Source organism: Somniosus microcephalus, chromosome 4 (genome assembly GCF_052327205.1).
Source record: "Somniosus microcephalus isolate GS21.2 chromosome 4, FLI_Smic_1.0, whole genome shotgun sequence".
NCBI classification, from domain to species: domain Eukaryota; kingdom Metazoa; phylum Chordata; class Chondrichthyes; order Squaliformes; family Somniosidae; genus Somniosus; species Somniosus microcephalus.
The window spans coordinates 4,476,926-4,501,536 of NC_140990.1; the positions used below are offsets into that span (position 1 = coordinate 4,476,926).

General features: G+C 51.3%; 2 protein-coding genes across 3 annotated transcripts in view; both read right to left on the bottom strand.

The window, feature by feature from the left end:
- The window catches only part of LOC147118197 (solute carrier family 12 member 6-like), a 69,045-nt gene that overhangs the window by 17,305 nt on the left and 27,129 nt on the right, over positions 1–24,611 (bottom strand). Inside the window, exons 8-11 of one of the 2 annotated variants that reach the window (XM_085984292.1) lie at positions 21,840–22,009; positions 20,120–20,251; positions 19,104–19,211; positions 7,364–7,402 (exon numbers count right to left, since the gene is read on the bottom strand). The gene's annotated coding sequence lies outside the window, so the exon portion shown is untranslated. Of the gene's footprint in view, positions 1–7,363; positions 7,403–19,103; positions 19,212–20,119; positions 20,252–21,839; positions 22,010–24,611 lie in introns of those variants that run through there. The other variant, XM_085984293.1, reaches the window with a different exon arrangement.
- LOC147118198 (solute carrier family 12 member 6-like) overlaps positions 19,065–24,611 on the bottom strand; it is a 56,330-nt gene continuing 50,783 nt past the window's right edge. Inside the window, exons 10-12 of the mRNA XM_085983677.1 lie at positions 21,840–22,009; positions 20,120–20,251; positions 19,065–19,211 (exon numbers count right to left, since the gene is read on the bottom strand). Coding sequence (XP_085839803.1) covers positions 19,065–19,211; positions 20,120–20,251; positions 21,840–22,009 — 449 coding nt within the window. The remainder of the gene's footprint in view (positions 19,212–20,119; positions 20,252–21,839; positions 22,010–24,611) is intronic.

The following is a 24,611-nucleotide window of genomic DNA, read 5'->3' on the forward strand; positions in this document are numbered from 1 at the left end:
AGTGAGGAGAGAGTGAGAGTGGGAGTGAGGAGAGAGTGAGAGTGAGAGTGAGGAGAGAGTGAGAGGGAGGAGAGAGTGAGAGTGAGAGGGAAGTGAGTGTGAAAGTGAGAGGGAGGAGAGAGCGAGAGTGAGTGAGAGTGAGAGTGAGGAGAGAGTGAGAGTGAGAGGGAAGTGAGAGTGAGGAGAGAGTGAGGAGAGTGAGAGTGAGAGTGAGAGGGAGGAGAGAGTGAGAGTGAGGAGAGAGTGAGAGTGAGAGGGAGGAGAGAGTGAGAGTGAGGAGAGAGTGAGAGTGAGAGTGAGGAGAGAGTGAGAGTGAGGAGAGAGTGAGAGTGAGGAGAGAGTGAGAGTGAGGAGAGAGTGAGAGGGAGGAGAGAGTGAGAGGGAGGAGAGAGTGAGAGGGAGGAGAGAGTGAGAGTGAGGAGAGAGTGAGAGTGAGAGTGAGGAGAGAGTGAGGAGAGAGTGAGAGTGAGGAGAGAGTGAGAGTGAGGAGAGAGTGAGAGTGAGGAGAGAGTGAGAGTGAGAGTGAGGAGAGAGTGAGAGTGAGGAGAGAGTGAGAGTGAGGAGAGAGTGAGAGTGAGGAGAGAGTGAGAGTGAGGAGAGAGTGAGAGTGAGGAGAGAGTGAGAGTGAGGAGAGAGTGAGAGGGAGGAGAGAGTGAGAGGGAGGAGAGAGTGAGAGGGAGGAGAGAGTGAGAGGGAGGAGAGAGTGAGAGGGAGGAGAGAGTGAGAGGGAGGAGAGAGTGAGAGTGAGGAGAGAGTGAGAGTGAGGAGAGAGTGAGAGTGAGGAGAGAGCGAGAGTGAGAGTGAGGAGAGAGCGAGAGTGAGGAGAAAGTGAGAGTGAGGAGAAAGTGAGAGTGAGGAGAGAGTGAGAGTGAGGAGAGGGTGAGAGTGAGAGGGAGGAGAGAGTGAGAGTGAGGGGGAGGAGAAAGCGAGAGGGAGGAGAGAGCGAGAGGGAGGAGAGAGCGAGAGTGAGGAGAGAGTGAGAGTGAGGAGGGAGCGAGAGTGAGGGGGAGGAGGGAGTGAGAGTGAGGAGAGAGTGAGAGTGAGGAGAGAGTGAGAGTGAGGAGAGAGTGAGAGTGAGGAGAGAGAGAGTGAGGAGAGAGTGAGAGTGAGGAGGGAGTGAGAGTGAGGAGGGAGTGAGAGTGAGGGGGAGGAGGGAGCGAGAGTGAGGAGAGAGTGAGAGTGAGAGGGAGGAGAGAGTGAGAGGGAGGAGAGAGTGAGAGTGAGAGGGAGGAGAGAGTCAGAGTGAGAGTGAGTGAGTGTGAGGAGAGAGTGAGAGTGAGAGGGAGGAGAGAGCGAGAGTGAGAGTGAGGAGAGAGTGAGAGTGAGGAGAGAGTGAGAGTGAGGAGAGAGTGAGAGGGAGGACAGAGTGAGAGTGAGAGTGAGGAGAGAGTGAGAGTGAGAGTGAGGAGAGAGTGAGAGGGAGGAGAGAGTGAGAGTGAGGAGAGAGTGAGAGGGAGGAGAGAGTGAGAGGGAGGAGAGAGCGAGAGTGAGGAGAGAGTGAGAGTGAGGAGAGAGTGAGAGTGAGGAGAGAGTGAGAGTGAGGAGAGAGTGAGAGGGAGAGTGAGGAGAGAGTGAGAGGGAGGAGAGAGTGAGAGGGAGGAGAGAGCGAGAGTGAGAGAGTGAGGAGTGAGGAGAGAGTGAGAGTGAGGAGAGAGTGAGAGTGAGGAGAGAGTGAGAGTGAGAGTGAGAGGGAGGAGAGAGGGAGAGTGAGGAGAGAGTGAGAGTGAGGAGAGAGTGAGAGTGAGGAGAGAGTGAGAGTGAGGAGAGAGTGAGAGGGAGGAGAGAGGGAGAGGGAGGAGAGAGTGAGAGTGAGGAGAGAGCGAGAGTGAGGAGAGAGTGAGAGTGAGGAGAGAGTGAGAGGGAGGAGAGAGTGAGGAGAGAGTGAGAGGGAGGAGAGAGTGAGAGGGAGGAGAGAGTGAGAGTGAGGAGAGAGTGAGAGTGAGGAGAGAGTGAGAGTGAGGAGAGAGTGAGAGTGAGGAGAGAGTGAGAGTGAGAGTGAAGAGAGTGAGAGTGAGGAGAGAGTGAGAGTGAGGAGAGAGTGAGAGTGACAGGGAGGAGAGAGTGAGGAGAGAGTGAGAGTGAGGAGAGAGTGAGAGTGAGGAGAGAGTGAGAGTGAGGAGAGAGCGAGAGTGAGGAGAGAGCGAGAGTGAGAGGGAGGAGAGAGCGAGAGTGAGAGGGAGGAGAGAGCGAGAGTGAGAGGGAGGAGAGAGCGAGAGGGAGAGGGAGGAGAGAGTGAGAGTGAGGAGAGAGCGAGAGTGAGGAGAGAGCGAGAGTGAGGAGAGAGCGAGAGTGAGAGGGAGGAGAGAGTGAGAGGGAGGAGACAGAGTGAGAGGGAGGAGAGAGTGAGAGGGAGAGTGAGGAGAGAGTGAGAGGGAGGAGAGAGTGAGAGTGAGGGGAGAGTGAGAGTGAGAGTGAGGAGAGAGCGAGAGCGAGGAGAGAGTGAGAGTGAGGGAGGAGAGAGTGAGAGTGAGGAGAGAGTGAGAGTGAGGAGAGAGCGAGAGTGAGAGGGAGGAGGGAGTGAGAGTGAGAGTGAGGAGGGAGTGAGGAGAGAGTGAGAGTGAGGAGAGAGTGAGAGTGAGGAGAGAGTGAGAGTGAGGAGAGAGCGAGAGAGGGAGGAGAGAGTGAGAGTGAGGAGAGAGTGAGAGGGAGGAGAGAGTGAGAGTGAGGGGAGAGTGAGAGTGAGGAGAGAGTGAGAGTGAGGGAGGAGAGAGTGAGAGAGGAGAGAGTGAGAGTGAGGAGAGAGTGAGAGAGGAGAGAGTGAGAGTGAGGAGAGAGTGAGAGTGAGGAGAGAGCGGGAGTGAGAGTGAGGAGAGAGTGAGAGGGAGGAGAGAGTGAGAGTGAGGAGAGAGTGAGAGTGAGGAGAGAGTGAGAGTGAGGAGAGAGCGAGAGTGAGAGGGAGTGAGAGTGAGAGGGAGAGTGAGGAGGGAGTGCGAACGATAGGGAGGAGAGAGTGAGAGTGAGGAGAGAGTGAGAGTGAGGGAGGAGAGAGTGAGAGTGAGGAGAGAGCAAGAGTGAGAGTGAGCGAGAGTGAGAGGGAGTGTGAACGATAGGGAGGAGAGAGTGAGAAGGAGAGGGAGGAGAGAGCGAGAAGGAGAGGGAGGAGAGAGCGAGAGTGAGGAGAGAGCGAGAGTGAGAGGGAGGAGAGAGCGAGAGTGAGAGTGAGGAGAGAGTGAGAGTGAGAGTGAGCGGGAGGAGGGAGTGAGAGTGAGAGGGAGGAGGGAGTGAGAAGGAGAGGGAGGAGAGAGTGAGAGTGAGGAGAGAGCGAGAAGGAGGAGAGAGTGAGAGTGAGGAGAGAGCGAGAGTGAGGAGAGAGTGAGAGTGAGGAGAGAGCGAGAGTGAGGAGGGAGTGAGAGTGAGAGGGAGTGCGAACGATAGGGAGGAGAGAGTGAGGAGAGGGAGGAGAGAGTGAGAGTGAGGAGAGAGCGAGAGTGAGAGGGAGGAGGGAGTGAGAGTGAGAGGGAGGAGGGAGTGCGAACGATAGGGAGGAGAGAGTGAGAAGGAGAGGGAGGAGAGAGCGAGAAGGAGAGGGAGGAGAGAGTGAGAGTGAGAGGGAGGAGAGAGCGAGAAGGAGAGAGCGAGAAGGAGAGAGAGGTGGTCAGGGAGGAGGAGAGAGACGGGGAGTCAGAGGGAGAGGGAGGAGGGAGTGAGAGTGAGGAGAGAGCGAGAGTGAGAGTGAGGAGAGGGCGAGAGTGAGAGGGAGGAGAGAGCGAGAGTGAGAGGGAGGAGAGAGTGAGAGGGAGGAGAGAGTGAGAGTGAGGAGAGAGTGAGAGGGAGGAGAGAGTGAGAGTGAGAGTGAGGAGAGAGTGAGAGGGAGGAGTGAGAGGGAGGAGAGAGTGAGAGTGAGGGGAGAGTGAGAGTGAGGAGAGAGCGAGAGCGAGAGTGAGGGAGGAGAGAGTGAGAGTGAGGAGAGAGTGAGAGTGAGGAGAGAGCGAGAGTGAGAGTGAGGAGGGAGCGAGAGGGAGTGAGGAGAGAGTGAGAGTGAGGAGAGAGTGAGAGTGAGGAGAGAGTGAGAGTGAGGAGAGAGCGAGAGAGGGAGGAGAGAGTGAGAGTGAGAGGGAGGAGAGAGTGAGAGTGAGGGGAGAGTGAGAGTGAGGAGAGAGTGAGAGTGAGGGAGGAGAGAGTGAGGGAGGAGAGAGTGAGGGAGGAGAGAGTGAGGGAGGAGAGAGTGAGAGTGAGGAGAGAGTGAGAGTGAGGAGAGAGTGAGAGTGAGGAGAGAGCGGGAGTGAGAGGGAGGAGAGACTGAGAGTGAGGAGAGAGTGAGGAGAGTGAGAGTGAGGAGAGAGTGAGAGTGAGGAGAGAGCGAGAGTGAGAGGGAGTGAGAGTGAGTGAGAGTGAGGAGGGAGTGCGAACGATAGGGAGGAGAGAGTGAGAGTGAGGAGAGAGTGAGGGAGGAGAGAGTGAGAGTGAGGAGAGAGTGAGAGTGAGGAGGGAGCGAGAGTGAGAGGGAGAAGGGAGTGCGAACGATAGGGAGGAGAGTGAGAAGGAGAGGGAGGAGAGAGCGAGAAGGAGAGGGAGGAGAGAGTGAGAGTGAGGAGAGAGTGAGAGTGAGGAGAGAGCGAGAGTGAGGAGAGAGCGAGAGCGAGAGTGAGAGTGAGGAGAGAGTGAGAGTGAGGAGAGTGAGAGTGAGCGGGAGGAGGGAGTGAGAGTGAGGAGAGTGAGAGTGAGCGGGAGGAGGGAGTGAGAGTGAGGAGGGAGTGAGAAGGAGAGGGAGGAGAGAGTGAGAGTGAGGAGAGAGCGAGAAGGAGGAGAGAGCGAGAGCGAGAGTGAGGAGAGAGTGAGAGTGAGGAGAGTGAGAGTGAGCGGGAGGAGGGAGTGAGAGTGAGGAGGGAGTGAGAAGGAGAGGGAGGAGAGAGTGAGAGTGAGGAGAGAGCGAGAAGGAGGAGAGAGTGAGAGTGAGGAGAGAGCGAGAGTGAGAGTGAGGAGAGAGTGAGAGTGAGGAGAGAGCGAGAGCGAGAGTGAGGAGGGAGTGAGAGTGAGAGGGAGGAGGGAGTGCGAACGATAGGGAGGAGAGAGTGAGAAGGAGAGGGAGGAGAGAGCGAGAAGGAGAGGGAGGAGTGAGAGTGAGGAGAGAGTGAGAGTGAGAGGGAGTGCGAACGATAGGGAGGAGAGAGTGAGAAGGAGAGGGAGGAGAGAGCGAGAAGGAGAGGGAGGAGAGAGTGAGAGTGAGAGGGAGTGCGAACGATAGGGAGGAGAGAGTGAGAAGGAGAGGGAGGAGAGAGCGAGAAGGAGAGGGAGGAGAGAGTGAGAGTGAGAGGGAGGAGAGAGCGAGAAGGAGAGAGCGAGAAGGAGAGAGAGGTGGACAGGGAGGAGGAGAGAGACGGGGAGTCAGAGGGAGAGGGAGAGGGAAGTGAGAGTGAGGGGAGAGCGAGAGTGAGAGTGAGGAGAGGGCGAGAGTGAGAGGGAGGAGAGAGCGCGAACGATAGGGAGGAGAGAGCGCGAACGATAGGGAGGAGAGAGTGAGAAGGAGAGGGAGGAGAGAGCGAGAAGTAGAGGGAGGAGTGAGAGGGAGGAGAGAGCGAGAAGGAGAGGGTGGGGGAGGAGAGGGAGGTGGACAGGGAGGAGGAGAGAGACGGGGAGTCAGAGGGAGAGGGAGTGCAAACGATAGGGAGGAGAGAGTGAGAAGGAGAGGGAGGAGAGAGCGAGAGTGAGAGGGAGGAGAGAGTGAGAGTGAGGAGAGAGTGAGAGTGAGGAGAGAGCGAGAGTGAGGAGGGAGTGCGAACGATAGGGAGGAGAGAGCGAGAAGGAGAGGGAGGAGGGAGTGCAAACGATAGGGAGGAGAGAGTGAGAGTGAGGAGAGAGCGAGAAGGAGAGGGTGGGAGAGGAGAGAGAGGTGGACAGGGAGGAGGAGAGAGACGGGGAGTCAGAGGGAGAGGGAGAGGGAGTGGGCTGAACGGCCTGTTCCTGTTCTGAGATGCAATGGAGTGATTGAAGGGTTCCAGTGGGATACTGAAAGGACAGAACCCGTACTGTATCGGAACCGGCCCCGTAATAGTGTGCAATGCCGCCCACTGCAGTAACGCTATTAATTCACATTGACTCCACCCAGAGAGAGAGACCAGGATTACACAGTTCAATACATTTATTCCCAACAGAACCAAGTGAGAAGCAGAGCTATACTGCCGACTGCGAGTGGGCGAGAGTAGACAGTTCAAGAGGGAAGTGCGTGGAAATTTCACGTACTTCATTACATCACTCCCCTTCGCTGAGGATAAAATCCAGGCCGACAGTCCCCAGTGCCAGTACTGAGGGAGCGCCGCACTGTCGGAGGGGCAGTACTGAGGGAGCGCTGCGCTGTCGGAGGGGCAGTACTGAGGGAGCGCCGCGCTGTCGGAGGGGCAGTACTGAGGGAGCGCCGCGCTGTCGGAGGGGCAGTACTGAGGGAGCGCCGTGCTGTCGGAGGGGCGGTACTGAGGGAGCGCTGCACTGTCGGAGGGTCAGTACTGAGGGAGCGCCGCACTGTCGGAGGGGCAGTACTGAGGGAGCGCCACACTGTCGGAGGGGCAGTACTGAGGGAGTGCTGCACTGTCGGAGGGGCAGTACTGAGGGAGCGCCGCGCTGTCGGAGGGGCGGTACTGAGGGAGCGCTGCACTGTCGGAGGGTCAGTACTGAGGGAGCGCCACACTGTCGGAGGGGCAGTACTGAGGGAGCGCCGCACTGTCGGAGGGGCAGTACTGAGGGAGCGCCGCACTGTCGGAGGTGCAGTACTGAGCGAGCGCCGCAGTGTCGGAGGGTCAGTACTGAGGGAGTGCTGCACTGTCGGAGGGGCAGTACTGAGGGAGCGCCGCAGTGTCGGAGGGGCAGTACTGAGGGAGTGCTGCACTGTCGGAGGGGCAGTACTGAGGGAGCGCCGCACTGTCGGAGGGGCAGTACTGAGGGAGCGCCGCAGTGTCGGAGGGGCTGTACTGAGGTAGCGCTGCACTGTCGGAGGGGCAGTACTGAGGGAGCGCTTCATTGTCGGAGGGGCAGTACTGAGGGAGCGCCGCAGTGTCGGAGGGGCAGTACTGAGGGAGCGCCGCACTGTCGGAGGGGCAGTACTGAGGGAGCGCCGCACTGTCGGAGGGGCAGTACTGAGGGAGCGCCGCACTGTCGGAGGGGCAGTACTGAGGTGGCGCTGCACTGTCGGAGGGGCCGTTTTAAACCGACGCTCCGCCTCCCTGCTCGGGTGGGTGTTAAAGATCCCAGGGTCACTATTGGAAGAGGAGCGGGGGGGATTTCTCCCTGGTAATGTGGGGGGGGGGGGGGGGGAAAAGAGTGTGGGAAACCACGCCCTACATCGACCCGATGGTTATATGCTGGCCCTCCCGCTGCACTAGCAGCCAACGCAAGACAAGACACAGCACAGCAAAGTAAAAGAGTTACTGACTTGTTTGGGCTGCAGGCTGCTGATTGAGGCTGAAATACCCTGAGGAGAGAGACTCATTTAACATCCGTTCATCGCAGGCAGATCCGCAGCCTCACCCCGGGTATCTGTTACTGTACAGAACCCCCCGAACCCCTCGATTAGATTCCAGCCTGTAACTCACTCCCGGGTATCTGTTATTCTACAGAACCCCCCGAACCCCTCGACTAGATTCCAGCCTGTAACTCACTCCCGGGTATCTGTTATTCTATATATAAACCCCCCGAACCCCTCGATTAGATTCCAGCCTGTAACTCACTCCCGGGTATCTGTTATTCTATATATAAACCCCCCGAACCCCTCGATTAGATTCCAGCCTGTAACTCACTCCCGGGTATCTGTTATTCTATATATAAACCCCCGAACCCCTCGACTAGATTCCAGCCTGTAACTCACTCCCGGGTATCTGTTATTCTACATATAAACCCCCCCGAACCCCTCGATTAGATTCCAGCCTGTAACTCACTCCCGGGTATCTGTTATTCTATATATAAACCCCCCTGAACCCCTCGATTAGATGACAGCCTGTAACTCACTCCCCGGTAACTGTTATTCTATATATAAACCCCCCCGAACCCCTCGATTAGATTCCAGCCTGTAACTCACTCCCGGGTATCTGTTATTCTATATATAATCCCCCCGAACCCCTCGATTAGATTCCAGCCTGTAACTCACTCCCGGGTATCGGTTATTCTATATATAAACACCCCCCCGAACCCCTCGATTAGATTCCAGCCTGTAACTCACTCCCGGGTATCTGTTATTCTATATATAAAACCCCCGAACCCCTCGATTAGATTCCAGCCTGTAACTCACTCCCGGGTATCTGTTATTCTATATATAAACCCCCCTGAACCCCTCGATTAGATTCCAGCCTGTAACTCACTCCCGGGTATCTGTTATTCTATATATAAACCCCCCGAACCCCGCGATTAGATTCCAGCCTGTAACTCACTCCCGGGTATCTGTTATTCTATATATAAACCCCCCGAACCCCTCCATTAGATTCCAGCCTGTAACTCACTCCCGGGTATCTGTTATTCTATATATAAACCCCCCGAACCCCTCGATTAGATTCCAGCCTGTAACTCACTCCCGGGTAACTGTTATTCTATATATAAACCCCCCGAACCCCTCGATTAGATTCCAGCCTGTAACTCACTCCCGGGTATCTGTTATTCTATATATAAACCCCCCGAACCCCTCGATTAGATTCCAGCCTGTAACTCACTCCCGGGTATCTGTTATTCTATATATAAACCCCCCCGAAACCCTCGATTAGATTCCAGCCTGTAACTCACCCCCGGGTATCTGTTATTCTATATATAAACCCCCCGAACCCCTCGATTAGATACCAGCCTGTAACTCACTCCTGGGTATCTGTTATTCTATATATAAACCCCCGAACCCCTCGATTAGATTCCAGCCTGTAACTCACCCCCGGGTATCTGTTATTCTATATATAAATCCCCGAACTCCTCGATTAGATTCCAGCCTGTAACTCACTCCCGGGTATCTGTTATTCTATATATAAACCCCCCGAACCCCTCGATTAGATTCCAGCCTGTAACTCACTCCCGGGTATCTGTTATTCTATATATAAACCCTCCCGAACGCCGCGATTAGATTCCAGCCTATAACTCACTCCCGGGTATCTGTTATTCTATATATAAACCCCCTGAGCCCCTCGATTAGATTCCAGCCTGTAACTCACTCCCAGGTATCTGTTATTCTATATATAAACCCCCCGAACCCCTCGATTAGATTCCAGCCTGTAACTCACCCCCGGGTATCTGTTATTCTATATATAAACCCCCCCGAACCCCTCGATTAGATTCCAGCCTGTAACTCACTCCCGGGTATCTGTTATTCTATATATAATCCCCCCGAACCCCTCGATTAGATTCCAGCCTGTAACTCACACCCGGGTATCTGTTATTCTATATATAAACCCCCCGAACCTCTCGATTAGATTCCAGCCTGTAACTCACTCCCGGGTATCTGTTATTCTATATATAAACCCCCCGAACCCCTCGATTAGATTCCAGCCTGTAACTCACTCCCGGGTATCTGTTATTCTATATATAAACCCCCCAAACCCCTCGATTAGATTCCAGCGTGTAACTCACTCCCAGGTAGCTGTAATTCTATATATACACCCCCGAACCCCTCGATTAGATTCCAGCGTGTAACTCACTCCCGGGTATCTGTAATTCTATATATACACCCCCGAACCCCTCGATTAGATTCCAGCCTGTAACTCACTCCCGGGTATCTGTTATTCTATATATAAACTCCCCGAACCCCTCGATTAGATTCCAGCGTGTAACTCACTCCCGGGTATCTGTTATTCTATATATAAACCCCCCGAACCCCTCGATTAGATACCAGCCTGTAACTCACTCCCGGGTATCTGTTATTCTATATATAAACCCCCGAACCCCTCGACTAGATTCCAGCCTGTAACTCACTCCCGGGTATCTGTTATTCTATATATAAACCCCCCCGAACCCCTCGATTAGATTCCAGCCTGTAACTCACTCCCGGGTATCTGTTATTCTATATATAAACCCCCGAACCCCTCGACTAGATTCCAGCCTGTAACTCACTCCCGGGTATCTGTTATTCTACATATAAACCCCCCCGAACCCCTCGATTAGATTCCAGCCTGTAACTCACTCCCGGGTATCTGTTATTCTATATATAAACCCCCCTGAACCCCTCGATTAGATGACAGCCTGTAACTCACTCCCCGGTAACTGTTAATATAAACCCCCCCGAACCCCTCGATTAGATTCCAGCCTGTAACTCACTCCCGGGTATCTGTTATTCTATATATAATCCCCCCAAACCCCTCGATTAGATTCCAGCCTGTAACTCACTCCCGGGTATCGGTTATTCTATATATAAACCCCCCCCCGAACCCCTCGATTAGATTCCAGCCTGTAACTCACTCCCGGGTATCTGTTATTCTATATATAAAACCCCCGAACCCCTCGATTAGATTCCAGCCTGTAACTCACTCCCGGGTATCTGTTATTCTATATATAAACCCCCCTGAACCCCTCGATTAGATTCCAGCCTGTAACTCACTCCCGGGTATCTGTTATTCTATATATAAACCCCCCGAACCCCGCGATTAGATTCCAGCCTGTAACTCACTCCCGGGTAACTGTTATTCTATATATAAACCCCCCGAACCCCTCGATTAGATTCCAGCCTGTAACTCACTCCCGGGTATCTGTTATTCTATATATAAACCCCCCGAACCCCTCGATTAGATTCCAGCCTGTAACTCACTCCCGGGTATCTGTTATTCTATATATAAACCCCCCCGAAACCCTCGATTAGATTCCAGCCTGTAACTCACCCCCGGGTATCTGTTATTCTATATATAAACCCCCCGAACCCCTCGATTAGATACCAGCCTGTAACTCACTCCTGGGTATCTGTTATTCTATATATAAACCCCCGAACCCCTCGATTAGATTCCAGCCTGTAACTCACCCCCGGGTATCTGTTATTCTATATATAAATCCCCGAACTCCTCGATTAGATTCCAGCCTGTAACTCACTCCCGGGTATCTGTTATTCTATATATAAACCCCCCGAAACCCTCGATTAGATTCCAGCCTGTAACTCACCCCCGGGTATCTGTTATTCTATATATAAATCCCCGAACTCCTCGATTAGATTCCAGCCTGTAACTCACTCCCGGGTATCTGTTATTCTATATATAAACCCCCCGAACCCCTCGATTAGATTCCAGCCTGTAACTCACTCCCGGGTATCTGTTATTCTATATATAAACCCTCCCGAACCCCGCGATTAGATTCCAGCCTATAACTCACTCCCGGGTATCTGTTATTCTATATATAAACCCCCTGAGCCCCTCGATTAGATTCCAGCCTGTAACTCACTCCCAGGTATCTGTTATTCTATATATAAACCCCCCGAACCCCTCGATTAGATTCCAGCCTGTAACTCACTCCCGGGTATCTGTTATTCTATATATAAACCCCCCGAACCCCTCGATTAGATTCCAGCCTGTAACTCACCCCCGGGTATCTGTTATTCTATATATAAACCCCCCCGAACCCCTCGATTAGATTCCAGCCTGTAACTCACTCCCGGGTATCTGTTATTCTATATATAATCCCCCCGAACCCCTCGATTAGATTCCAGCCTGTAACTCACCCCCGGGTATCTGTTATTCTATATATAAACCCCCCGAACCTCTCGATTAGATTCCAGCCTGTAACTCACTCCCGGGTATCTGTTATTCTATATATAAACCCCCCGAACCCCTCGATTAGATTCCAGCCTGTAACTCACTCCCGGGTATCTGTTATTCTATATATAAACACCCCCGAACCCCTCGATTAGATTCCAGCCTGTAACTCACTCCCGGGTATCTGTTATTCTATATATAAACCCCCCGAACCCCTCGATTAGATTCCAGCCTGTAACTCACTCCCGGGTATCTGTTATTCTATATATAAACCCCCCGAACCCCTCGATTAGATTCCAGCCTGTAACTCACTCCCAGGTATCTGTTATTCTATATATAAACCCCCCTGAACCCCTCAATTAGATTCCAGTCTGTAACTCACTCCCAGGTAGCTGTAATTCTATATATACACCCCCGAACCCCTCGATTAGATTCCAGCCTGTAACTCACTCCCAGGTAGCTGTAATTCTATATATAAACCCCCCGAACCCCTCGATTAGATTCCAGCCTGTAACTCACTCCCAGGTATCTGTTATTCTATATATAAACCCCCCGAACCCCTCGATTAGATTCCAGCGTGTAACTCACTCCCAGGTAGCTGTAATTCTATATATACACCCCCGAACCCCTCGATTAGATTCCAGCGTGTAACTCACTCCCGGGTATCTGTAATTCTATATATACACCCCCGAACCCCTCGATTAGATTCCAGCCTGTAACTCACTCCCGGGTATCTGTTATTCTATATATAAACTCCCCGAACCCCTCGATTAGATTCCAGCGTGTAACTCACTCCCGGGTATCTGTTATTCTATATATAAACCCCCCAAACCCCTCGATTAGATTCCAGCCTGTAACTCACTCCCGGGTAGCTGTAATTCTATATATAAACCCACCCCGAACCCCTCGATTAGATTCCAGCCTGTAACTCACTCCCGGGTATCTGTTATTCTATATATAAACCCCCCTGAACCCCTCGATTAGATTCCAGCCTGTAACTCACTCCCGGGTATCTGTTATTCTATATATAAACCCCCCGAACCCCGCGATTAGATTCCAGCCTGTAACTCACTCCCGGGTATCTGTTATTCTATATATAAACCCCCGATTAGATTCCAGCCTGTAACTCACTCCCGGGTAACTGTTATTCTATATATAAACCCCCCGAACCCCTCGATTAGATTCCAGCCTGTAACTCACTCCCGGGTATCTGTTATTCTATATATAAACCCCCTGAACCCCTCGATTAGATTCCAGCCTGTAACTCACTCCCGGGTATCTGTTATTCTATATATAAACCCCCCCGAAACCCTCGATTAGATTCCAGCCTGTAACTCACCCCCGGGTATCTGTTATTCTATATATAAACCCCCCGAACCCCTCGATTAGATACCAGCCTGTAACTCACTCCTGGGTATCTGTTATTCTATATATAAACCCCCGAACCCCTCGATTAGATTCCAGCCTGTAACTCACCCCCGGGTATCTGTTATTCTATATATAAATCCCCGAACTCCTCGATTAGATTCCAGCCTGTAACTCACTCCCGGGTATCTGTTATTCTATATATAAACCCCCCGAAACCCTCGATTAGATTCCAGCCTGTAACTCACCCCCGGGTATCTGTTATTCTATATATAAATCCCCGAACTCCTCGATTAGATTCCAGCCTGTAACTCACTCCCGGGTATCTGTTATTCTATATATAAACCCCCCGAACCCCTCGATTAGATTCCAGCCTGTAACTCACTCCCGGGTATCTGTTATTCTATATATAAACCCTCCCGAACCCCGCGATTAGATTCCAGCCTATAACTCACTCCCGGGTATCTGTTATTCTATATATAAACCCCCTGAGCCCCTCGATTAGATTCCAGCCTGTAACTCACTCCCAGGTATCTGTTATTCTATATATAAACCCCCCGAACCCCTCGATTAGATTCCAGCCTGTAACTCACTCCCGGGTATCTGTTATTCTATATATAAACCCCCCGAACCCCTCGATTAGATTCCAGCCTGTAACTCACCCCCGGGTATCTGTTATTCTATATATAAACCCCCCCGAACCCCTCGATTAGATTCCAGCCTGTAACTCACTCCCGGGTATCTGTTATTCTATATATAATCCCCCCGAACCCCTCGATTAGATTCCAGCCTGTAACTCACCCCCGGGTATCTGTTATTCTATATATAAACCCCCCGAACCTCTCGATTAGATTCCAGCCTGTAACTCACTCCCGGGTATCTGTTATTCTATATATAAACCCCCCGAACCCCTCGATTAGATTCCAGCCTGTAACTCACTCCCGGGTATCTGTTATTCTATATATAAACCCCCCGAACCCCTCGATTAGATTCCAGCCTGTAACTCACTCCCAGGTAGCTGTAATTCTATATATAAACCCCTGAACCCCCCGATTAGATTCCAGCCTGTAACTCACTGCCGGGTATCTGTTATTCTATATATAAACCCCCCGAACCCCTCGATTAGATTCCAGCCTGTAACTCACTGCCGGGTATCTGTTATTCTATATATAAACCCCCCGAACCCCTCGATTAGATTCCAGCCTGTAACTCACTCCCGGGTATCTGTTATTCTATATATAAACCCCCCGAACCCCTCGATTAGATTCCAGCCTGTAACTCACTCCCGGGTATCTGTTATTCTATATATAAACCCCCGAACCCCTCGATTAGATTCCAGCCTGTAACTCACCCCCGGGTATCTGTTATTCTATATATAAACCCCCGAACCCCTCGATTAGATTCCAGCCTGTAACTCACTCCCGGGTATCTGTTATTCTATATATAACCCCCCCGAACCCCACGATTAGATTCCAGCCTGTAACTCACCCCCGGGTATCTGTTATTCTATATATACACCCCCGAACCCCTCGATTAGATTCCAGCCTGTAACTCACTCCCAGGTATCAGATATTCTATATATAAACCCCCCTGAGCCCCTCGATTAGATTCCAGCCTGTAACTCACTCCCGGGTATCTGTTATTCTGTATATAAACCCCCCGAACCCCTCGATTAGATTCCAGCCTGTAACTCACTCCCGGGTATCTGTTATTCTATATATAAACCCCCCGAACCCCTCGATTAGATTCCAGCCTGTAACTCACTCCCGGGTATCTGTTATTCTATATATAAACCCCCCGAACCCCTCGATTAGATTCCAGCCTGTAACTCACTCCCGGGTATCTGTAATTCTATATATAAACCCCCCGAACCCCTCGATTAGATTCCAGCCTGTAACTCACTCCCGGGTATCTGTTATTCTGTATATAAACCCCCCGAACCCCTCGATTAGATTCCAGCCTGTAACTCACTCCCGGGTATCTGTTATTCTATATATAAACCCCCCGAACCCCTCGATTAGATTCCAGCCTGTAACTCACTCCCGGGTAACTGTTATTCTATATATAAACCCCCGAACCCCTCGATTAGATTCCAGCCTGTAACTCACTCCCGGGTATCTGTAATTCTATATATAAAACCCCCGAACCCCTCGATTAGATTCCAGCCTGTAACTCACTCCCGGGTATCTGTTATTCTATATATAAACCCCCCGAACCTCTCGATTAGATTCCAGCCTGTAACTCACTCCCGGGTATCTGTTATTCTATATATAAACCCCCCGAACCCCTCGATTAGATACCAGCCTGTAACTCACTCCTGGGTATCTGTTATTCTATATATAAACCCCCCCGAACCCCTCGATTAGATTCCAGCCTGTAACTCACTCCCGGGTATCTGTTATTCTATATATAAACCCCCCGAACCTCTCGATTAGATTCCAGCCTGTAACTCACTCCCGGGTATCTGTTATTCTATATATAAACCCCCCGAACCCCTCGATTAGATTCCAGCCTGTAACTCACTCCCGGGTATCTGTAATTCTATATATAAAACCCCCGAACCCCTCGATTAGATTCCAGCCTGTAACTCACTCCCGGGTATCTGTTATTCTATATATAAACCCCCCGAACCTCTCGATTAGATTCCAGCCTGTAACTCACTCCCGGGTATCTGTTATTCTATATATAAACCCCCCGAACCCCTCGATTAGATACCAGCCTGTAACTCACTCCCGGGTATCTGTAATTCTATATATAAAACCCCCGAACCCCTCGATTAGATACCAGCCTGTAACTCACTCCTGGGTATCTGTTATTCTATATATAAACCCCTGAACCCCCCGATTAGATTCCAGCCTGTAACTCACTCCCGGGTATCTGTTATTCTATATATAAACCCCCCTGAACCCCTCAATTAGATTCCAGTCTGTAACTCACTCCCAGGTAGCTGTAATTCTATATATAAACCCCCCGAACCCCTCGATTAGATTCCAGCCTGTAACTCACTCCCGGGTATCTGTTATTCTATATATAAACCCCCCTGAACCCCTCGATTAGATTCCAGTCTGTAACTCACTCCCAGGTAGCTGTAATTCTATATATAAACCCCCGAACCCCTCGATTAGATTCCAGCGTGTAACTCACTCCCAGGTAGCTGTAATTCTATATATAAACCCCCCGAACCCCTCGATTAGATTCCAGCCTGTAACTCACTCCCGGGTATCTGTTATTCTATATATAAACCCCCCAAACCCCTCGATTAGATTCCAGCCTGTAACTCACTCCCGGGTAGCTGTAATTCTATATATAAACCCACCCCGAACCCCTCGATTAGATTCCAGCCTGTAACTCACTCCCGGGTATCTGTTATTCTATATATAAACCCCCCAAACCCCTCGATTAGATTCCAGCCTGTAACTGACTCCCGGGTAGCTGTAATTCTATATATAAACCCCCCGAACCCCTCGATTAGATTCCAGCGTGTAACTCACTCCCGGGTATCTGTTATTCTGTATATAAACCCCCCGAACCCCTCGATTAGATTCCAGCCTGTAACTCACTCCCGGGTATCTGTTATTCTGTATATAAACCCCCCGAACCCCCCGATTAGATTCCAGCCTGTAACTCACTCCCGGGTATCTGTTATTCTATATATAAACCCCCCGAACCCCTCGATTAGATTCCAGCCTGTAACTCACTCCCGGGTATCTGTTATTCTATATATAAACCCCTGAACCCCTCGATTAGATTCCAGCCTGTAACTCACTCCCGGGTAGCTGTAATTCTATATATAAACCCACCCCGAACCCCTCGATTAGATTCCAGCCTGTAACTCACTCCCGGGTAGCTGTAATTCTATATATAAACCCACCCCGAACCCCTCGATTAGATTCCAGCCTGTAACTCACTCCCGGGTAGCTGTAATTCTATATATAAACCCCCGAACCCCTCGATTAGATTCCAGCCTGTAACTCACTCCCGGGTAGCTGTAATTCTATATATAAACCCACCCCGAACCCCTCGATTAGATTCCAGCCTGTAACTCACTCCCGGGTAGCTGTAATTCTATATATAAACCCACCCCGAACACCTCGATTAGATTCCAGCCTGTAACTCACTCCCGGGTATCTGTTATTCTATATATAAACCCCCCAAACCCCTCGATTAGATTCCAGCCTGTAACTCACTCCCGGGTATCTGTTATTCTATATATAAACCCCCCGAACCCCTCGATTAGATTCCAGCCTGTAACTCACTCCCGGGTATCTGTTATTCTGTATATAAACCCCCCGAACCCCTCGATTAGATTCCAGCCTGTAACTCACCCCCGGGTATTTGTTATTCTATATATAAACCCCCTGAACCCCTCGATTAGATTCCAGCCTGTAACTCACTCCCGGGTATCTGTTATTCTGTATATAAACCCCCCGAACCCCTCGATTAGATTCCAGCCTGTAACTCACTCCCGGGTATCTGTTATTCTGTATATAAACCCCCCGAACCCCTCGATTAGATTCCAGCCTGTAACTCACTCCCGGGTATCTGTTATTCTATATATAAACCCCCCCGAACCCCTCGATTAGATTCCAGCCTGTAACTCACTCCCGGGTATCTGTTATTCTATATATAAACCCCCCGAACCCCTCGATTAGATTCCAGCCTGTAACTCACTCCCGGGTATCTGTTATTCTGTATATAAACCCCCCGAACCCCTCGATTAGATTCCAGCCTGTAACTCACTCCCGGGTATCTGTTATTCTATATATAAACCCCCCGAACCCCTCAATTAGATTCCAGCCTGTAACTCACTCCCAGGTAGCTGTAATTCTATATATAAACCCCCGAACCCCTCGATTAGATTCCAGCCTGTAACTCACTCCCAGGTGTCTGTTATTCTATATATAAACCCCCCGAACCCCTCGATTAGATTCCAGCCTGTAACTCACTCCCGGGTATCTGTTATTCTATATATAAACCACCCGAACCCCTCGATTAGATTCCAGCCTGTAACTCACTCCCGGGTATCTGTTATTCTATATATAAACCCCCTGAACCCCTCGATTAGATTCCAGCCTGTAACTCACTCCCGGGTATCTGTTATTCTATATATAAACCCCCTGAACCCCTCGATTAGATTCCAGCCTGTAACTCACTCCCGGGTATCTGTTATTCTATATATTAACCCCCCGAACCCCTCGATTAGATTCCAGCGTGTAACTCACTCCCGGGTAGCTGTAATTCTATATATTAACCCCCCGAACCCCTCGATTAGATTCCAGCGTGTAACTCACTCCCGGGTATCTGTTATTCTATATATAAACTCCCCGAACCCCTCGATTAGATTCCAGCGTGTAACTCACTCCCGGGTATCTGTTATTCTATATATAAACCCCTGAACCCCTCGATTAGATTCCAGCCTGTAACTCACTCCTGGGTATCTGTTATTCTATATATAAACCCCCCGAACCCCTCGATTAGATTCCAGCCTGTAACTCACTCCCGGGTATCTGTTATTCTATATATAAACCCCCCAAACCCCTCGATTAGATTCCAGCGTGTAACTCACTCCCAGGTATCTGTTATTCTATATATAAACCCCCCGAACCCCTCGATTAGATTCCAGCCTGTAACTCACTCCCGGGTATCTGTTATTCTATATATAAACCCCCCGAACCCCTCGATTAGATTCCAGCCTGTAACTCACTCCCAGGTATCTGTTATTCTATATATAAACCCCCCGAACCCCTCGATTAGATTCCAGCGTGTAACTCACTCCCAGGTATCTGTTATTCTATATATAAACCCCCCGAACCCCTCGATTAGATTCCAGCCTGTAACTCACTCCAGGGTATCTGTTATTCTATATATAACCCCCCCCGAACCCCTCGATTAGATTCCAGCCTGTAACTCACTCCAGGGTATCTGTTATTCTATATATAACCCCCCCCGAACCCCTCGATTAGATTCCAGCGTGTAACTCACTCCCAGGTAGCTGTAATTCTATATATTAACCCCAACCACGCGCCACCCCCCCCCGCAACTGAAACCCTCGATTAGCTTGGTTAGGGGCTAGTGTGGGAGCCGTGCTGTTGCTGAACGGATTCCTACCTCTCGGTCCCTCTCAGTCTTCGAAAGCCTCATCTGCCGCAGCATCTGGGACCTTTGCTCCATCATCAGTGTCCGTTCGTACGTGTACGCTGATATGTCACTGTCGTGCTGTAATTAAAGGGACAGAGTCTCAGCCAGCGACTGCGCTGACCCCCACAGAACAGGGAAACGGGGAAACACAGTACGTTGTTAGGAAAGTGTATTAAGAGTTAAAGAACCAAGGCAGGTAAAAGGAGTTAGGATACGAGTCAGCCATGATCTAATTGAATGGAACAGCTCGAAGGGCTGAACCGCCTACTCATAGAAGCTCACAGCACGGAAGGGGGCCATTCGACCGTCATGCCTGTGCCGGCTCTTCGATTGAGCTGTCCATTTTAGTCCAATCTTTCTCCTGTTCCTGTGTAACAGGCTCGAGGGGCTGAACGGCCTCCTCCTGTTCCTGTGTAACAGGCTCGAGGGGCTGAATAGGCTCCTCCTGTTCCTGTGTAACAGGCTCGAGGGGGCTGAATGGCCTCCTCCTGTTCCTGTGTAACAGGTTCGAGGGGCTGAATGGGCCTCCTCCTGTTCCTGTGTAACAGGCTTGAGGGGCTGAATGGGCCTCCTCCTGTTCCTGTGTAATAGGCTCGAGGGGCTGAATGGCCTCCTCCTGTTCCTGTGTAACAGGCTCGAGGGGCTGAATGGCCTCCTCCTGTTCCTGTGTAACAGGTTCGAGGGGCTGAATGGCCTCCTCCTGTTCCTGTGTAACATGCTCGAGGGGCTGAATGGCCTCCTCCTGTTCCTGTGTAACAGGCTCGAGGGGCTGAATGGCCTCCTCCTGTTCCTGTGTAACAGGCTCGAGGGGCTGAATGGCCTTCTCCTGTTCCTGTGTAACAAGCTCGAGGGGCTGAATGGGTCTCCTCCTGTTCCTGCGTAACAGGCTCGAGGGGCTGAATGACCTCCTCCTGTTCCTGTCTATCCAGTTACACAGCTGGGGGCGGACACACAGTCCGATCCCGTTAACTCGCTTGTCCCCTCACCATCTCCACCACCTCGACCTCGGCCTTGATGCGTAGGTGGTACAAGAACGTCGCCAGGTCCTTCTTCATCTGGATGCTGTTGTCCTCCATTTGGGCCACCGTGAAGATCCGGATATTACACTTCCTCCAAACCTGCCAAAAGAGAGACAGTGAGAGAAAACCGAAACTCCCCGAGAACCCCCACTCCCCCCCCCAGAGAGAGAGAGAGAGAGAGAGCCCAAACTCCCCGAGACCCCCTGTTATAAATCTCATCACCATAAAGAAACGACTCATGAAATAACGCTGGACGGACAGCTGGTGGCGCCATCCAAGGAGTATAAATACTTGGCCCAGCTTCCTCAGGGACATTTTGTAAGACAGGAACTAGTGAAGTGCAACTAGACCGCCATGTTCTGAAACAAGTTGATTGTAGCCTTGCTTCATACTCGAACCAAGTGTGGAGTGAGTTTTATTACATCACCCCCCACTCCCCCGCCCCAGAGAGAGAGAGAGCCCAAACTCCCCGAGACCCCCCACTGCCCCCCCGAGAGAGAGCCCAAACTCCCCGAGACCCCCCACTCCCCCCCCCGCAGAGAGCCCAAACTCCCCGAGACCCCCCACTCCCCCCCCCAGAGAGAGCCCAAACTCCCCGAGACCCCCCACTCCCCCCCCAGAGAGAGAGCCCAAACTCCCCGAGACCCCCCACTGACCCCCCCAGAGAGAGAGCCCAAACTCCCCGAGACCCCCCACTCCCCCCCCAGAGAGCCCAAACTCCCCGAGACCCCCCACTCCCCCCCCAGAGAGAGAGCCCAAACTCCCCGAGACCCCCCACTCCCCCCCACAAGAGAGCCCAAACTCCCCGAGACCCCCCCACTCCCCCCCCAAGAGAGCCCAAACTCCCCGAGACCCCCCCAGAGAGAGAGAGAGCCCAAACTCCCCGAGACCCCCCACTCCCCCCCCAGAGAGCCCAAACTCCCCGAGACCCCCCACTCCCCCCCCAGAGAGAGAGAGAGCCCGAACTCCCCGAGACCCCCCACTCCACCCCCCCCCCAGAGAGAGAGAGCCCAAACTCCCCGAGACCCCGTTATAAATCTCATCATCATAAAGAAACGACTCATGAAATAATGCTGGACGGCCAGCTGGCGGCGCCATCCAAGGAGTATAAATACTCGGCCCAGCTTGCTTAGGGACATTTTGTAAAACAGGAACTAGTGAAGTGCAACTAGACCTCCATGTTCTGAAACAAGTTGATTAAAGCCTTGCTTTATACTCGAACCAAGTGCGGAGTGAGTTTTATTACATCACCCCCCACTCCGCCCCCCCCAGAGAGAGTCCAAACTCCCCGAGACCCCCCACTCCCCCCCCCCCAGAGAGAGAGAGCGCGATCGACAGAGAGAGCGCGATCGACAGAGAGAGAGAGCGACAGAGAGAGAGAGCGACAGAGAGAGCGAGAGAGAGAGAGAGCGACAGAGAGAGAGAGCGACAGAGAGAGACACAGAGAGAGAGAGACAGAGAGAGAGTGAGAGAAAGAGAGAGACAGACAGAGATCCAAAATCCCGAACCCCAGCCATCTCTGAGGGAGGTTGTGTAATAGGCTCGAGGAACTGAATGGTCTCCTCCAGTTCCTGCCATCCCTTCCCCCGGGGGAGCCTCGTCACCCCCCCACCGCCCCCCCAGAGTACATACCCCACCACCTCCCCCGGAGTACAAACCCCCCCCCCCCGCCCCCCTCCCCCAGTACCTTGTGCTGTTTCAGCAGGAAGGGGAGCAGCATCAGCATCCCGCCATCGTGTACGATCCACCAGACATCGACCGTGCCCTCGGTGAAAGGCTCTCCGTTACCGGGGAAGAATGTGATGTTCTTGGGCACCAGCAGGGCGAGGTGGGCAGCGGTGGTGACCCTCACCGTCCCTGCGATGGAGAACAGGAGCGCACATCACCAAAACCCAACCCAGACTCCCCGAGACATCACCACCAAAACCCAATCACCAACACCTCAAAACTGATCATCTGGTCATCTAGCGGGATCATGCTGTGCATAAATTGGCTACCGCGTTCGCGACATTACAACAGTGACGACACCTTTAAAGAAAAAAGTACTTGATTGGCCGTAAATCGCTTTAGAAACATTCGGCCCCTCGAGCCTGCTCCGCCATTCAATGTGATCATGGCTGATCATCCAAATTCAGTCCCCTGTCCCTGCCTTCTCCCCATATCCCTTGATCCCTTTAGCCTCAAGAAACATATCCAACTCCTTCTTGAATATATTTAATGAATTGGCCTCCACTGCCTTCTGTGGTAGAGAATTCCACAGGTTCACCACTCTCTGGGTGAAGAAAGTGTGAGGGCGACAGAGAGAGACAGGGACAGGGAGAGACATGCAGAGGGAGAGGCATTGTGAAGGGGCTTGATCGGGTGGATGCGGGGAGGATGTTCCCAATGATGGGTGAAACTAGAACTCGGGGGCATAATCTTAGAATAAGGGGCTGCTCTTTCAAAACTAAGATGAGGAGAAACTTCTTCACTCAGAGGGTGGTAGTGTGGTAAACCACTGTTTGTATTCCACTGTGTACATGCCTGGGCTGACTCCTCCCACGAATCCAGGTATAAAGGTGACTGCTCCACAGTCCCTCTGTATTCTGGACCGGTCGACCACTCGAGGCACACCTTCATTCTCTTGTTAATAAAAGCCTGTTAATTACTCGCTTAATCTCAGTCTTTTGAGTTATTGATAGCGCATCAGGTAGGTTTGTGGAATTTGCTGCCCCAGAAAGCTGTGGAAGCTACATCATTAAATAAATTTAAAACAGAAATAGATAGTTTCCTAGAAGTAAAGGGAATTAAGGGTTACGGGGAGCGGGCAGGAAATTGGACATGAGTCTAGGTTCGGAGTGGTCATGGCCCTGTGGGTAGTGGAGCGGGCCCAGGGGCCGTGTAGCCTGGTTCTGCTCCTACTTCTTGTGTTCTAATTCTGTGTTAGATTTCAGGAGATGGTTTTATTCCTGTTCCTGGCTGGGGTGGAGATCGCCTTTACAGAAGGTAAGTACTGTAGAAAATATAGGGACAGAATGATCTCCTGGAAGAATTTCGATCGCCTAGATGGGTCGGAGAGGAATTTCCCAGATTTTTTTCTCCCAAATTGGCCATTGGGTTTTTTATCTGGTTTTTCGCCTCTCCCGGGAGATCACATGGGTTCGGGTGGATGGAGAGTGATAGAAGATTTGAGGTTAGGATCAGATCAGCCATGATCTTATTGAATGGCGGAGCAGGCTCGAGGGGCCGATTGGCCTACTCCTGCTCCTATTTCTTATGTTCTTATGAGAGGGGAGAGGGAGTGAGGGACAGAGAGAGAGAGAGAGAGACAGACAGGGAGAGGGAGAGAGAGAGACAGACAGGGAGAGGGACACCTACAAATGAGCAACCCCCAATGCTATCACTACGACGCCCTGAAAGGCCAAGAGCTGACCATAAAGAAGAATACCCTCAGTCAACTAGTCCTGGGACTCAGTGAAGTAACTAATAACAATACTAACAATAACCAGCCCCAGGACAGTGACAGGGTAACACAAAGAATTCGACCCAACACAATCGTCGCTAAGCAAAAGGAAAAATATCTGACATATTGGGCAGAAACAACAAAAACCTAAAGCAAACTCAATTGCTACTTGGCCCTAAACAGACAATACAACATAGCTGATTACCTGACCATGGTAAAGGATAACAAACTGAGAAGAACCTTGACAAGGTACAGACTTAGCGAACATAGCCTAGCGATCGAAAAAGGCAGACACAGGCAGACCCGGCTGCCAAGAGAAGACAGGATATGCTCTCACTGCAGTCAGGGAGTAGTGGAGACAGAGATGCACTTCCTCACAGCCTGTGGAAAATATCAGGGCATCAGGGAGAATTTCTACCAAAAATTCTCACAAATATGCCCTGAATTCAGAAATCTGAATGACGACCAAAAACTCCCATTCCTACTGGGGGAGGAGAGAAGCTGTATAACACTGGCGGCACACTATGTTACAGCTTGCCATGAACAGAGGGACAACCAGTAAACTAAGACAAGAATATATATAAACAATGCGAATGTATATTTATACACTCAGGGATATACCTGTTTATACACTGTATGAATAGAACTGCGTTTATGTGTTCAACCATAAATGTATTTTGATGCTTTGGCAACATAAGATGTAACTTATCATGCCAATAAAGCGATTTGAATTTGAATTTGACAGGGAGAGAGAGAGAGAGAGACAGACAGGGAGAGGGAGACAGGGAGAGAGAGACACAGAGACAGGGAGAGACAGAGAGTGTGAAACATAGAAGATAGGAGCAGCAGTCGGCCATTCGGCCCCTCGAGCCTGCTCCGCCATTCAATGAGATCATGGCTGATCATCCAAATTCAGTACCCTGTCCCTGCCTTCTCCCCATATCCCTTTAGCCTTAAGAAATATAATTTTAGTCTTGAGAAATAAGGATGCCCTGAGGTGATGAAAGGCGTAGAAAT